The sequence below is a fragment of the Armigeres subalbatus genome, unplaced genomic scaffold (assembly GCF_024139115.2).
Source record: "Armigeres subalbatus isolate Guangzhou_Male unplaced genomic scaffold, GZ_Asu_2 Contig1685, whole genome shotgun sequence".
Lineage (NCBI taxonomy): Eukaryota > Metazoa > Arthropoda > Insecta > Diptera > Culicidae > Armigeres > Armigeres subalbatus.
In genome coordinates this window covers 47,164-63,440 of record NW_026942489.1, presented here as the reverse complement: position 1 = coordinate 63,440, position 16,277 = coordinate 47,164, and the positions used below count along the sequence as shown (strand labels likewise).

The window sequence follows — 16,277 nt, the reverse complement described above, 5'->3', positions numbered from 1 at the left end:
TTCCTTATGGTATTAACAAATTTTGAAATATTGCACCTCGACGTACTTCGATTCAACTTTGTCAGATCATTAAATTTTATTAAAGTCTGTTGGTTAAGAGTCTAGGTATACCTACTTCGGAAACAGATTAGATGTTTGGAAATTCACTCTGAAGTATAGAATTAATTGTAGTATAAAAAAATAAGTTTTTTTTTCGTTTGATGTAATCACGACTGTGATAAAGCCACAACATAGGTACAAATTGGCCGCGATATTAAGCGACAGAGAACCATTGGTTTCTGGAGCAATCACCATCGGTTCAAAGACGTCACTTTTACCGACTGTTTGACCAGAGATGAACGCGAGAGCCAAGTGTCCATGTCCGATGAACATCAACGATAATAAAAATCACTAATTGGCCTAGTACCTATTATGGCGCAAACGTCCGTAATCCATGACCATTGGCCTGATAAGGATTCAATATTCATCGTTGATTTTGCTTTTTAAACATTAAAATGCCCTGAAAACGGAAAAAATGGTTATGCTTAAACTCTGGTGAACTTTTTCATAGATGTTTTTTCTGCTATATGCAAGTAAATAAACAACAAAATGGTTGCTAAGAAACTACTTCAGCGTCCATAAGGCGCCAATAACAGATCAGCGTCGGAAGCAGTTACTGTCAGAATTGTTTATAGCAGCCGCCATTATGGCTAGCGTGGAAAGCTGGATACAATGCATCATTTAGTTTGACAGATAAAACTTCGGAAACAAGTTCGGTTCGGAAGCCACCTCGCAGCTTAGTGTTCATTAAGCACTTCCACAGTTATTAACTGCGAGGTTTCTAAGCCAGGTTACCATTTTTGCATTCGTATATCATGAGGCTAGCACGATGATACTTTTATGCCCAGGGAAGTCGAGAAAATAAGCTATTTTATAGAAAGCTCAAATGACAGGAGACCTAACACTATAATATTTACTTTTTACAAGGAACATTTGCGAAAATGGAATGAATTAATGATGATGATGGTTTGCATGCAAATTTACCAAAACAAAGACCGAGCCGTTCACTCAAAATTTCGATCAGCTGATCGAATCTGTCTCATAAAATGACTTATTTCCAATCCGAAAATTGCCTAGACCGACACCGGGAATCGAACCCAGCCACCCTCAGCATGGTCTTGCTTTGTAGCCGCGCGTCTTACCTCACGGTTAAGGAGGGCAGGGCCCCATGATTTAATTTAATTATATGAAATCTAGATGAATATTTCATATGGTCCTATCTAACAAATGTAAACAAATCGAGTAATTAGTGTATTCACATTGATTACCTTTCAAACTTTACGTTCATTTCGAATTCAGGTAATTTTAATTTTTTTTGGCTAAAAAATGTTGATAGTGCAAAACGACCAATCTGCATTATCGACAATATCGCACAAATCTGCAGTCTGGCCATTTTGCAATGTGACAGTCCAATCTGATATTTTTGTAAACATTGCCAAAAATCAGATTGGACCTTCATTTATTTTCATTAATTTAAGTGATTTATGCATGCGAATCTAATAATTTGTATTCAAAATAGTTTATTTGATTTTGTGCAAGACATGATGTGGTAGAATAGAATTCTAAGGTGAGTATGGAATGTGAATACAATTTTACTTTTTCTCTAAGCTCTTGCATTTTCCAGGAGATGCACAATCAAATCCGGCTCAGAATCGTTCGCGATGTCCAGGCTCCCCAGCTTCTACGTGAAATGCTCAGGATATACGGAGGTTTGGTATATCCTGGTAAGGATAAGGATAAGAACGCCGACGACAAAGTAAATAGGTAACTAGTAAACGCAAAATGACGACAGGAACCTAACGCAAATTGACCATTGGATGGAAATCAACCCGGGCCTTTGTGGTGGAAGCCGAAACTAGACCGGAAAAGAGCGAGTAAAGAAATTACTAAATAAGCTAAGGGAAAAATGCCTGTACAGCACATAAAAATTGTCTCCATTCCGGTACTTGATCCATGCCTTCACGTCGCCAACCACACAATCTACGGAGGGGCATCTAATCATCTTCCACAAGATCAATCCACGTTGTTGCCGCTTACTTTCTTGAACCAGTAGGTTCACTATTGGGAACCATGTTAACCGGGTTCTGCCCGAGATTCTGGCTACCTGTACAGCCTACCGCAGTCGTTCAATTTGCACGGTATAAACAATATAGGTATGAAATCCTCAACATTTGGCGCAATAATTATTTGTTTTGCCTTCTGTACCCAAACACTATCACATACTAGGCAGGTCCATGATGTCCGAAGAACAACAGTCATCGGTCAAACTACACTACCATTCACTGGCGGCATAGCGGTCATGAGGAAGTGTGATATACAAACTTGAGAAGAAATAAAACGTATAACGTTGCAGTAGCTCATTCAGATTTTATTTCTTAAACCAATATTCGTTCCCTCATTCGTGAGGCATGGCTTCCAAAATATCACAAATTCAAGGATGAGAAAGAAATTGAAAGCGAATGTATAGCTATAGGTAACTACTAGCCAGTCTAAGCCTTGTGAGCAACGGAGTAAAATGTCTTGGGGCGTAAAATACATACCTCATGCAATGGCAGGCATGTAAAAACTTTTAAATCATACACTCCCCCACAGTTATGGAACGCTTAACGACTTTTGTCACATCCAATTACGCACTTCCCGCAATGCTATGTTTGTCCAAGGTACAATAAAGTGGTGGAATTAAATGGGATTGTACAAACTCGTCTTATGACAAGCTTTGATATTGTTGTGCTTTGCATATTAATAGTAATTTATTATTGTTATATTCATTTCTTTTCATTCCTACAGGTTTTACATAATATTATCTAATAACATCCGCAAATACTAAAGACACATTTGTGGTGCAAGAACTGTGGAATACCCTAATACATATTGTGCCATAGTACTCAACGTTGTACCAGTATGGTACAAGATGATGACACACATATTACCAATATATCATAAGTGTAATTGAAGTTTACGTATATTTTATAGTTAATAGCGGATGGTTTCTGCAATACCATCACTACTGGCTTTGTTCTAAAAATCGAATCAATTTCCCTAACGAACAAATGGTAGAAGAGATTTTATTAATACATTTTGGCTAAAACCCCCATGCGCCAACCTATGCAACAATCTATTGTGTCGAATTTTTTAATGAATAACGCTTAAAATACATTTATTACATGCAAAAACCATTAATATCATGATTTTAAACTATAGTCCAAAGTAACAGTCGTCTTGACACAATGTCCTATCTGACTAGTCCTAACTAAAAAAATCAAAAGCAATAGGTCCTATGTAACAAAACTGCATGTAAACCATGTGCAATTGACGAAAAATGCAGAACAAACATCTTTTTCGAATTGTAAGACTGTTTTTACGTTTAAAAACCATTTGATAACTGGTATATTGCATTTCTGTTGAAATAGGGATTTAATTTTTGAATTCGAATTTTCATCTCTAGATTACTCAGTTCAAGGTAAAATCAGATTGGCCCAAATGAAATGTTCGTCTAGAAATATTTTATTAATTAAATACCTAAGGAATATTTTTTTTTTACGTGTACGTCAGTACTTCTCCGCTGGTACGTAACTTTGGATTGACCCTCCCTTTCAGTCCGACAAATCTGACAGCTGCCTTTGTTTTTCGATTCATATCAATCATTAATCATCATCAGCATTCAGTGATGATCGCTTTCGTTTTTATTTGTAAGAAGCAATTGGAAAAAGAATAATAAATAATTTTGTTTTTAATTACTTTTTATCGAACAAAATAACAGCACAAAATTTTTACTAGTTGATTCATCAGAAGCACACTGTTTCCGGTGAGTGAAGCCATTATTCAATGATATGCCTATTCGCTTTGCACAAGAAGAATATCCGACTTGGGTAAGTGGACCATCATTTTACAAGTCTTTCTGCTGTCGTTGCGCATAAACAAGGCACAATCAGCAAATGAAGCATCTTGTGGTGTGATTCATCGTTATGCTTTGAGCGAGAATATAATAAAATTTATGTATGCCCGCAGATCGGTTTCATATTCATCTTCAACTTAATCGTCGGAACTGGAGCGCTGACCCTTCCGTCCGCCTTCGGACACGCAGGATGGCTGCTCGGATCGATCCTGATCGTTGTGTTGGCCTTCGCCAGCTACATGACGGTGACCTTCGTTATCGAAACGATGGCCTGCGCCAATGCCATCCAAAACTGGAGACATCTGCAGTTCATCAAGCGGGATCGCGTGGAGGAGCACAGGGGGGAGGACGTTAATGAAGTTGAACCGCTGGTGGCGGCATCCGGAGGAGATGATGGCGATATAACTGACGCCAGTATCGAGCAGACCCCGTTGAATATAATGTATTGCCGGAATCAGTACTATAGTCTGTCGAAAAAGATTGAGTTGGGCGAGATGGCCAACTTGTTCTTCGGGCGGGTAGGGCGGTTCTTGTTCTACTTTTGCTTGGCAGTTTACTTATACGGGGACTTAAGCATTTATTCTGCTGCGGTGGCAAAAAGCTTGAGAGATGTTTTGTGGTAAGTACCTACATAGCAAGTTCGCGATATTTTAATGTGAGTAGCGGTTTGCATCAGCAATGCTTCTCTGGTGTTCATGTTGACTACCAAAAAAATTTCTTGTTACAAAACCCTAAAATCTTTTTCTTAAAATTTGAATTCTAGTGCCTACAATCATTCATCCAATGCGACGGACAGCGACGACTTTAATCTGCCCTGCTGGGAAGACAGCCTTTTTTCCCGCTTTGATATCTACAGATTGTGCCTGATGGTGTTCATTGGCATCCTCGGGCCGTTTGTCTTCTTCAATGTCCAGAAAACCAAGTACTTGCAGCTAGTGACAGTCATGTTCCGTTGGTTGGCGTTCTCCGTTATGATCAGCATTGCCATCCATCGAATATTCGCACAACAAACCGATGAACCGATTGTCCCGAAACGAGTTGACGTAAACGGCATACCGTATCTCATTGGAACCTGTATTTATTCGTTTATGTGCCACCACTCACTGCCCAGTCTGCTGACTCCGATCTCGAACAAGCGTCGCATCAAGTCGCTCATATCAATGGATTACGTACTGATCTGTACATTCTATCTGTCGTTGGCACTGACGGGAATTTTCGCATTCAGCGACATCAAGGATCTGTACACGCTAAACTTTGTGCCCAACTCCGATCAGGATAGCATCTTCCTGAAGGGCATCGAGTACTTCCTAGCACTGTTCCCGGTGTTCACCCTGTCTACCAGCTTTCCCATCATTGCCATCACGCTACGGAGCAACCTGCAGACGCTCTTCCTCGATACGACCCAAGTCGAGTCGTATAACTTTTTCCTGCGGCAGGTGTTCTTCCCACTGTTGGCCATCGTGCCGCCGATCGTGGTGTGCTTCTTCACCGAGAGTGTTATCTCGTTGGTGGGCTTCACCGGGTGCTACGCCGGAACCGGCATACAGTATTTGATTCCGGTTTTTCTGGTGTTCTCGGCGCGACGTGCTTGCGAGAACATAATCGGGCGCGGAATTGCCAACGATTTCCGCAGTCCCTTCAAGGGCAACTTTTGGCTGTTGCTGATCCTCAGTTGGACGCTGGGCTGTCTGGTGCTGGTGACGATCGATCTCATGAAGTAGGACAAAGGTGGGTAATGCAATTTTCATATATGTTTATGAATTCCGCTTTCGCATCAGGCTTTATAGTTTCGACAAATTGATGATGGGAAGATTACTCGGATGAGGTGTTCTCATTCGAATGACATGCTCAACTCGCAAGAGGGAAGAGGATAATCAAAATTGACTCATCTCACGTCCCTCTACTCAAATAATTGTAAAGCAATCCACGCAACTTGAACCAACAACCTCTCATTTTAAAGCTCTCTACGGTAAATTGTATTTTTGTCAGTTGCATCCAAGTGCATCCAGCATCCACGATGCAAGTAAAAAATGATATTGCTGAGGTGAGAAAATGTCGGGTTCCAATAAAACTGAGAAACGTTGGTTCCTTTGACCATCTGGAAAAACAATTATGAAGATAATTGAAAGATAACTAATGTCAAACGTGGAAAACAGATTGGAACGACTTTTTACCTCTTCTTTATTTTTATAGGAACACGAAGATACGTCTTCCCGAATGGAGAAAACCAAACGGATGCTACAATTCTTAAACAAGTACGAGACTGAAAAACGCAAATGTTGGGCAAATATGGTGCCACTTATGTTTGTTAGGTTCGCCCTTACATGTGAATTTTTTTACATATATTAAATACTTAGCAAAACCTGAAATTTCTGTGTAGTAGCTTCATCTATAGATCACCATCACTCAGTTCAGTTTACAGTTGTTTGATTATCAGTTTTCCTTTATTGTATCAAAATCAATAGTATTACACATTTCTACCGTTCCGAATTGGCTTCGAGTGATGTGTGAATTAAATCCAATGTAGAAGCAGATACAGATTTGAACCCAGGCTTAAAGAAAGAATTTATTTTACTTGTATTCACCTAAGGAGTAAGGAAATCGATAGCCGAGACATCGAGCAAATGTAGCAACAAAACCATTTACAAATAATAGGCTGAACTAAAATTTATTTTGAAAGGAAACTTCAATCTCGGTGTTTAACTATCTGAGGCGAAAAAGATAATCAAAGATGTCGATGAAAAAAAATAAAAGATAGAAGAACAAAAGTAAGAGATGTTTATTTTTTGCCTTGGGCTTGCTTCTCCAACTTTTCCTTCTCTATACTTTGCAGCTGTTCAAGCGTTAGCAGCGAAACACCCAGTTGGTCCTCGCGAGTAAACGGCTGTGCCATCTGACGGAGCCATCGTTTGGCGAGCTGTGTGCGAGAAAATGTCAGAATTGTGAACAATGAAGAGTCTGTGACTCGAGTTTGGTAGTACCTGCATCGCCTCTTCTGTGCTAAGATTGGTCAGATTATCGGTTAGATGTTCCTGAATCCATTTGGGCAGTTTGCCTCGCTTATCCTGTCGACCGAAGCGCTTATCGGCAAAGATCATTATGCCGTAATCGGTTTTACCTCTGCAAGATAGAAATATAAATTATTCTTGTAGAGATTACTGATTTAAACATTTAAGATCACTGATAATAGACGCAAAATATTTGTTTTTTTAAAGGCGTGTCAACATTAACCATGAATCTCCAATTACCGAATTGCGCGACCCACGCACTGCGCTGCATGTCGCAAAGCATCAAACGTGAGAAAGTCGTTCTCCCGGATCTGGAACTGATCCCGCAGGTAGTCCAAGCGCGCCTTCAGGATCCTGGACTGCGTGTACACATAGGGAATGCCGAACATCAGCACCGCCCGTCCCAGGTGGTGATCGAAATCGACACCCTCCGAAACGCGCCCTCGGGCGACGGCCAGCAACACTGCACCCCGTCCGCACTCGCACGCCTTGACGTAATTCATCAATGCGTACGAAGTTTCGGCGTTGTCCTGAGTTTCAATGAACAGCAGCTTGTATCGGAGCAGCGTATCGATGATGCCCTGATCGTACCAGGAGGCCACCACCGATTCCAGATACAAGTAGGACGTGAAGAAGCACACGATTCCATCGGGGACAGTTTTGGCCGTTTCCACCAGCAACTGACCGTAATTCCGCGTTACGGCAGTATCTTCACGGGTCTCAAACTTGGAAGAGATGGCCACTTGATCGTTTCCTCTGGAGACAATCTGCAAAATGAATACAAATAAAACGAAACTGTTTTCCTCCTTCAATAAACCTCACCATTGGTAACAGACAAGGCCTGGCCAGGTTTATCGTAAGGGAACTCATCACCACTGGTTCGAAATCTAATATTTTCGGATACATATCCATTGGCGACAATGTTCCCGACGTAATCACCACACTTTGGAAGCGCTGGAAAATCGGCTTCATCGCTATCGAGGAATCCATACAGCTCAGGTGCATAATCGGATTGGAAACCGTTGGGGTTTTATCATCGAACGGTTCAATGATGATCGTGAAACCTTTCGTATAAGTTGAAACTAGCGTCGCAAACGAAGTGATCACCGTCAAGGGACCAAATTCGGTAAGATCTGTAATTTCCAGCGTCCGAAGCAGTGAGGATAGCCGTTCAGCACAGAAACGAAGTGGTTTGCGTTCGATACAGACTTTCTGCTGTACGTCTTTAAGAAATCCTGCCGGGCTTTCCTGTACCACATGCTGCACTCGCAGCCGAGATTTAATATATTCGATGAAACGCTTTAGAAAACTTAAAAAGTGATCCGCGTTACGTATATTACCGGGAACAACTTCCTTGAGAATCTCGGATGGGAGCACCGGATTAGCAAGAACCATATCCGTTTCCCGTGCAAATGATGCATCTTTCAATCCTTGTACCAGACGAAGGTACTCATCGTTCAATCGTCTACGATCATCTTCTTTCATTCTAAAATCGTAAGCAAAAGTTCAAATAGAGAATAATAATCTAATTATTAAAGTGGATAAATCTTACTCTGATACGTATTTCTCCAGCGTATGCACTCCGGTTGTGCTCTTTTCAATTAACCGACGATTTATTTTAACACTCATTGAATCTACACATACGTTGTCTAGAAAATAAAATTACAATAGTTTTAATATGATCCATTTAGGTTTTCTATCTAACGCTACCAATATTGTGAGCCTCGTCACAAACAACGACAGATTCCTTGGCCAGCTCCTTCGACACAACTTCGGCAATTTTTGGATCCAACAAATAATGATAACTGTATACGACCACGTGTGCTTGATTGATCTGAAACGGGGCACTTCCTCCCATCAAAACCTTCATTTTTTCCCAACATTTCGTCACTCACCGCAAATCTGGACAAAAAGTACGGACACCAATTGCGCTCGCGACCGAAGTCCTTCAGATCATCAATCGAATAAACCCCCGGCGGCAGTGCGCTCTCTTTGCCCTCCGCCTGAAATCCCTCGTAGTACTGACAAACCGCAACCGATTCATCAGCGGCCGCCCGCTCCCGCACGTAGCTTGCCGTCATTCCGTAGCACTTGGCATCGACAATTTTTCCGTCCCGTTCCTTGCTGACCTCCCCGTGGATGCACATATTCTTCCGCGAGCTCAACACCAGCCCGGTGATGTTCGGCATCACGCCGGTCTGCTTCTCGTAATAGTTCATCAGATGTTTCAACTCGGCAATGACCTTCTCGATCTCCGGCACCGTACGGGAACAGTAGATCAGCTTCCGGACGATATGTGGATTTTCCATGATGTACGCCACGATCAGGGATAGTAATGTGGTGGTTTTGCCCGTTCCCGAGGGCATCTCCAGCAGGCAGTGACCCTTCGCGTCGAAGGTTCGCTTTAGTTCCAACATGTAGGCGTACTGTTCCGGATAGATGTACTCGTACGGGAAGTACACTAGCAAACCGTCAACGCTTATCCTAAAAATGCGAGCAATATTAACGAAACGTATCTCAATTTAATAAAGTGATTCAATAGTGCTTGTGCAGGCGGCATGTACCTCATTTTGATAAATTCAAATCAATTCATAGGAAGAAAAAATAGATAATTTGATTTCGAACCAATAACTCGTCCAGGCGGCGTATGGAACCTGATGAAACCAATAGGCTCTCGTAAAATATGATTAAATAGCAAATAAATTTATTTTTTAATATAAAACGCGATTACTACCGGTGGAAAAATGTTTACAATCTTTTGAATTGCCAAACGGTTTGACATTTTGACCCTTGCATGCATATGTACTAAAATTTGGAGGGTTGTTTAAAAATTGCGCTCGCTTATATTGTCGGCGTACACTCAGAAATAGAACAAATCTGAAATAGATTTGAAATTGGGTCCTAAAATGAAGAATCGATATTCGATTTTCTTTCAGGGAACGATGAAGGTAATTATCCTGAACGTGTCAGTTTTTCTTTCGACCCAAAAATCGAAAAGAACATTGTTTAATTTGAAATTGAAAAATTGATGAAAAATGCTTCCTCGACATTTTCGGTCTTGTTTGACGTACGCATTCAAACGCACTAGCAAAACACCGCAGGGCACTTGACTCAACCTTTGACAGTTAATATATGGGACTGACGTTTTGGGCTGATGGTTCATTCGTTCTGAAATGTTGCACAGCCCAAAATTTGCCTTAAAATGTCTTAAACACAAAAGTATTATTTTTACTGATTTAGAATTTTACCAGAATTTTTATAACAACGGTTCAAGTATTCTTAATCGATGCACTATCGTTTGCAACCATAACCGAGGTAGGGCTTTAGGACCCAATTAAGCATTTTCGACATTCTTTAATGTTATACGAATCATAGATTAAAAAGTATACTATCAATGATACACTGATAAAAAAATACACGTTCGATTCATGTTTTTCGGAATATGGATATTTTCAATCAGCTTACACCATCAATTCTAGTGCAATCCACATCACTACGATGTTATTGACATCCTCAGTTCAAATGTCATTGTATACATCCAAATTCATTATTGATACACTACCATATGATATGCACATCCATGAATAACCATAACAAATACACGTTCGACTCGTGTGTTTCAGAATGTTGATATTTCATTCCAAATTACACCATCAAGTCTGATGTATTTCACATCACTGAGATGTTCTTCACAAACTCAGTTCAAATGACTATGTTTATAGCAAATTGTATAATTGATACACCACGATGTCATATGTTTATCTAAAACATGTTATGAATTACTTCAAACGAATTTGAGTATGCATTCAGACGATTCAGACGATCCTCCATATGTCATTATTTCAATAAAAACGGACATGTTCATGCATGTTTCGAAAGGCCGCAACATTTTTCAATTTCAATTATCGGTAAATAGTGAACTGATTTTATATTAATTTGCACTTATTAATTTATGAATAAAAAAGAAGGGATATTTTATTGTTGAGTGACCGGGAGGGCAGAAGATGTGTGGAACATGCAACCCTGCCAAATAAATGAAAAAAGTGAAGTTCACCTGCTATCTAAGGTAAAAACAAGTATAGTACAATGTTTGATTAATAAATCTACGAAGGAACTCTAAAAAAAAATTAATCCATATTTTTCGGAACTGTAATTAAACGACAGGAAATGTAGATTTTTTACTTCTTTTTAATAATTTGTTTTCGTTTAATTTAATCTATCCGGAGTACGACTTTCGTTATACGGTTGAATCCCATTAATTTAATACATATATATATATATATTAATATTTTAAAATAAATTTTCTTGCTCTGGAAAATCTGGCTAAAGGCCACCTTACACCTCGGGAATTTGGTCCGCGGATTTTTTCCCCATGTATTTTTGCATATGCGATGTTTTCGGGATTTGGACACGGAAAATCAAAATCCCGGCCCCCTCAAGGGGTAAACCACTCGGCACAATGTGCCGCCGGCACTTTTCGGCACACTTTCGGCACGTCTGGGCACCCTTCTTCACGATTTCCTATTTTGACAGCTGAGCCTTCATACATGAAATGTCAAGCGTGTAAAAGTAAAAACAATCGAAATCGACCATCATCAATGAAATTTCGGAACTGAAGCACACCCAGCTAGTGGTCGTTGGCCACATTTCCGGATGACGGTACGAGAACATTGAAAATCCTCCCAGTGAATACATTGCAGATGATGTAAGTATCATGAGTTAGGAAAACAGAGTAGATTCAGAACTTTGCAAATCTATATTGCAGAATCTCAAGCTCAATCTTGCGTTGATTGCAAGGAGTCGGACTGGGCTCTGTCACTTCCAGAAACTTCGTCAGTCTTGGATACCAGCGGATAGACGGAAAAGGAGTTGGTCATTGATGAGGATCAGTTACCGGATTCGAATTGCAGCACTGCTACTAAACAAATCTCCGACACCGCCTAGCCAGTGCTGAAAATCAAGGTTCTATTAGAAGCAAGATTGAAGACATTGAATGAACAATCACTATAGGAAGGCAGCTTCATATATTCGACCGCATGTCCTGAAAATATTAACGGTATAACGAAGAGTTTCAACAAGACAGACTGGAGGACAACTGTACCGGAGATCCCAAGCGTGCAACTGACTTCTGGGAGAACAACGTCTCGACGGAAGTAAGTCGTACGTGTCCAATCATGCCTGGAGAATTTCCAATCACAACCTTGTGCATTCTGTACGGGAGTTCAGGTTTGAACGAGATACTATTCTCCATTTGCTGCTGCAAACCATGCCGTCAGTATTGTGTGCGTACATACAGCATTTGGAGGATAAACCAACAGGACCAACTTGGGCCCAATGAAATTGACCTGCTTCGCGATGAACTACACCGCGTTCTCCTCAAACAAAGGCGTTCAATCGATTCAATTGAATGTGTTCGTGGTGAACCGTGTGCTAAATACGTGCAACATGGCTACAGGTAAAAAAGGAAAGTGGCCACAATTCTGCTGTATATATGCTGTGTAGTATGGAGTAAGCCGGAGGAAAACGCCAAATTAGGGAAGAAAACTACCGGATTCAGATGTACACGTAAGAAAAATTAATGTTATTTATTATTAATATTTCTAATACCTTTTTGCCAAAGTAGGCTCTTAATGATATGTATAAGAAAAAACTTATACATCGCATTAGTCACATACATTCCGAAACTTATACTTTTCATTAACTTATGAATGTTATTAGCTTTTTGGTATGGGATAATTTATTAGGTGGCATAATAAAGAGTATAAGTATTTTCGAATGGTTTTTTGCCAAAACATATAAGGTTATTTTTTTACGTGTAATTGTGGGCAATATTCAGTATACAATAATCCTTCCCCTCGGATATGTTACCTTGCCGCGGTGGGTCGGCTTACGCCATTAGCACTGAGATGGCAACCAAAGACATATCCTGTCGTGGTGGTATCACATGTTGACTCTTTTTGTTTGGTGCCGCGTTACATATCTGGCATTGACGCACTAATTTACTAAAAAAAATATAATGGAACAAACTAAGTTCTTTAGCAGTTTCCACTTTTACATGATACATCTTACATTGAGTTTGTAGTGTCGACACAGCTTAAAAACATTAACAAAACAATGACTTAGGTAAACAAAGTGATTTGACGAACGCATAATCTACACTCAGAGCAAACAAAGTCAATTAATTTTCATTCTGCATAAATAAAAGTTAAAAAATAGAATACTAATTCGCAATATTTTTTTTATATTTTCAATGTGGTCACAAAAAGCTAACACATTAAATAACTTATAATTGTACTATATGACTAAGTGGCCTTCAAACCACATCAGATGCTTCTAAGGCAAAAAAGAAGACATTGCATTTTAAACATAGCTTTTAATAACTAGAAAAACGTTGTACTAGAAATCTTGAAATTATCATTTTAGCCTTTGATCATTGACTAGTTTGCATTCAATTACATTTTGCATTAGTGTCGAGTCGATTCCAAATCCGAACCTCACTTCACCCCATCCTTATCCTACCCCATGGCGTTCAAGTGGTCTGCACGGACTCTTCTGCCATTACCCTCTCTATTATCGGCTTTGGATTGACTTGCGCTCTCATTGCCCCACCAAACGCTGCAAAATGCCATGGAACACAACTTTATGGGCACACCGCTATTATATTTTGAATAATTTCACAATCTGCACCACTCTCCTGGTTGTTGTTCACATGCTTGCTCTAAGGATAGAAAATTCCATTTCACTTGTGAGCAGCTTTACTGGTACATTGTGACGGCATGGGCCTTCTTGATTTCGTTAGGCTAAAACAGTGATGTAATACTTGGGCTACATCACTCTGTGCTGGTTCAAATTTGACGATCCCAATTCATGTAGGTATGCATAGTGCTCATCTCTTTGTTGGTCATGTTGGTGACGTTTGCCCTAAACTCGTTCGAAGTAACCGTTTCCAGCATTCAGGAATTATAGATTCAAAAAAAAAAAAAAACAAGTCAAATGCAATCCTACGTTCATGGCTTAACGAGACTCCGTATCAGTCAATGCAAATCGCTTGATCCGTATTTCTATCATCACCATCACGGGCCACCGTATCAGATCATCAAGGTCCTTAAGTCCATCATTTCAAATCGGAAGCAATGCACACGTGGACGTGTGATCATGATTTCTTTTCCATACCGAAAAATTATTAAGCTGATCTTTACACTTTTTTCAGAATATAACGAAAGTCTGTAATATTGATATTATGTTTACTCCAGACACGATGTTCTGTCATAAAAGGCCCGGGAGGCCGATATTTATATATTAATCAACTTAGCCCAACGAATTGAAGTGGTGTCCTATGTGCGCAATTATCAATGAATAATTGTTTTGGCACTCCAATGGGAATCCAGCCCCAATGTTTCCTATTAAAAATGGGACAGATCGAAATATAGGATTAAAAGTATTGCCAAAAAACTATGTTTTATAATACATCAGAAAGGCAGTATTACCGCTAGGTGGATTAATCATGAACTGAACCCTGCAGGGTTCTTATTTTATATTGAAGTAATCTCATTTATATCAATGAATCAATAAATGTGATAATGCTCATATTTGAAGTAGGTATATTATAAAAAGGCAACTCCTAATAAAATAACGCATTAGTCATTATCGTTTTTTTAAGCTAACATGCTATTATTTTATTTTCTTGTCATGATATTTATTTGTTTAAAAGATTTATTCTTGCTGTTGCTGTTGTGTTGAGCCATGCTTCTGCTTGGATCTTTGTCGGTATACTTAGAATGCTGCTTTTCTCTCTGAATCCTTTTGCTGCTAGTCAACTCAACGGCGCTTCTGATCGTTTCTTATGCTGTTCTGATTATCGATTTTTCGCTTTCATATCCGGTTCCTCCTTTAGCGATTATGGGATCCCATGTGTGTTGCTGCTGGTGATGCTTATCGGATCAAAACATCGAAAGCAATGAACATGGAATCAAAACATACGTTGATGAGCCGAGGGTAATAGGTATATGGTCACCACGCCAGTATAGAATTTCGCTTGTACAGGATGAACGTCGATGGTGAATAATCCGGAGACGTCTAATGCATATGAGGTGGCGCTTTGATATGCCGCCTGTCTGATGTCCCTTATTATTCAGACTCTAAAGCAGACGGTGTGAACCCTCCATCCATGAAACTTGCATTTGAATAAACATTATTTCGTTCCGATGGCCGTCCCATCAGCTGTTCTGGAGACAATAGTGGCGGTGGTAGGGATATCATAGGTGGCAAACCACTAAAAACATCTTATTCAATACATCTACTTTCTGCAGGCATCTGCGGAATTGGCACTAGCGGAAGTTTCCATTCGTAGGAATTTAAAAATTGCTATTTCGAACGAGTTTGTGTATACGCTACCCGGATGACTGAAAATTAAATTAGCTGCACAATTGTCATTTATGTATATAAAAAATACTTACTGAAGATAGTGGTTGCACTCTTGTTATTTCGATAACGATATAATTTGGAAAAATCCTACGTAAAAATTTTGGCGAAATCAATTTTACATTGATTTTGTGTTTTTAAATAAACATAAACAAAAACATTATTTTTCCGTGATGCCATCTATACATAATAGCCAGTGCTCCCAAAAATAATATTATTTTTGCTTCGGCACATTTCGGCACAATTTAGGCACAGTGGGGCACAATTAGTCATTCTGGAACTGTGCCGAGTGGCTTACCCCTTGGGCCCCCTTTAAAATACACGGGGACCAAATTCCGGCGGAAAATTTTCCCGAGGTGTAAGGCAGCCTTAACCTGCTGTGGCTCCTCGTTTATGTTGAATCGCATCAGAGCATACTAATTTGGTACTTTTTCTAATTGATTGCATGTTCCCTTCCTGCTTTAGCAGCAGCAGGATCAAATAAGATGGAATTATACTCAAAACGGCGAAGACGCATCGTCAATACTGGCCTCTTCCGACTATCCTTTGCGACGTATGTACTTCGTGGCGGCTTCTTGCTAGCAGGAATAAGCACCGAACCGATCATGTTCTCCGACAGCAGCTCTTTTAGATGTAGGTAACTTGAATTTTTTGTGATCTGTGTGGATAATAAAACCTTATTTACCGGTTGCAGATTTCGGAAAATAAAAGCACTTACCTGTTCGAAGACAAAATCGCCGGCCTCAGCTCATAAAATAGTATTAGTTGGTGTGGTTCAACTTCTTTTGAAATAATAAATGCAACCACCCACTATGTATATTACATTTTACCAACTTGATTTTTTCTATCTGTCCGGATATCAATTTCCGTCAGAGGTTCGAAAACCAACGAGACGTTTTCTATACTTCCAATGT

At 39.8% G+C, this 16,277-nt stretch overlaps 2 protein-coding genes and 1 long non-coding RNA gene across 4 annotated transcripts; 2 read left to right on the top strand and 1 right to left on the bottom strand.

Annotated features, from left to right (window-relative positions):
* Nucleotides 1-1,471: 1,471 nt before the first annotated feature.
* LOC134203210 (uncharacterized) lies at nt 1,472-2,392 on the top strand. Of its 2 annotated transcripts, none has more exons than XR_009977532.1 (3): nt 1,472-1,606; nt 1,664-2,177; nt 2,266-2,392. It is a non-coding gene; the product is annotated as an uncharacterized LOC134203210 (long non-coding RNA). The 2 variants fall into 2 exon arrangements; XR_009977533.1 differs by having other exon boundaries at nt 1,664-2,192.
* Nucleotides 2,393-3,696: 1,304 nt separating this feature from the next.
* LOC134203213 (transmembrane protein 104 homolog) lies at nt 3,697-6,702 on the top strand. Its single transcript, XM_062678097.1, has 4 exons — nt 3,697-3,908; nt 4,048-4,553; nt 4,698-5,662; nt 6,128-6,702. Exons 1-3 carry the CDS (start codon nt 3,870-3,872, stop codon nt 5,653-5,655), a joined length of 1,503 nt encoding a protein of 500 aa, XP_062534081.1. The 5' UTR covers nt 3,697-3,869; the 3' UTR covers nt 5,656-5,662; nt 6,128-6,702.
* Nucleotides 6,119-9,716, bottom strand: LOC134203212 (general transcription and DNA repair factor IIH helicase subunit XPD-like). The gene is made up of 8 exons (XM_062678096.1): nt 9,507-9,716; nt 8,838-9,426; nt 8,653-8,776; nt 8,495-8,591; nt 7,765-8,428; nt 7,183-7,709; nt 6,916-7,054; nt 6,119-6,851 (listed from the first exon to the last, which is right to left on the bottom strand). The coding sequence occupies exons 1-8, from the start codon at nt 9,509-9,511 to the stop codon at nt 6,714-6,716; spliced, it is 2,283 nt and encodes a 760-aa protein (XP_062534080.1). The 5' UTR covers nt 9,512-9,716; the 3' UTR covers nt 6,119-6,713.
* Between the last annotated feature and the right edge of the window lie 6,561 nt (nt 9,717-16,277).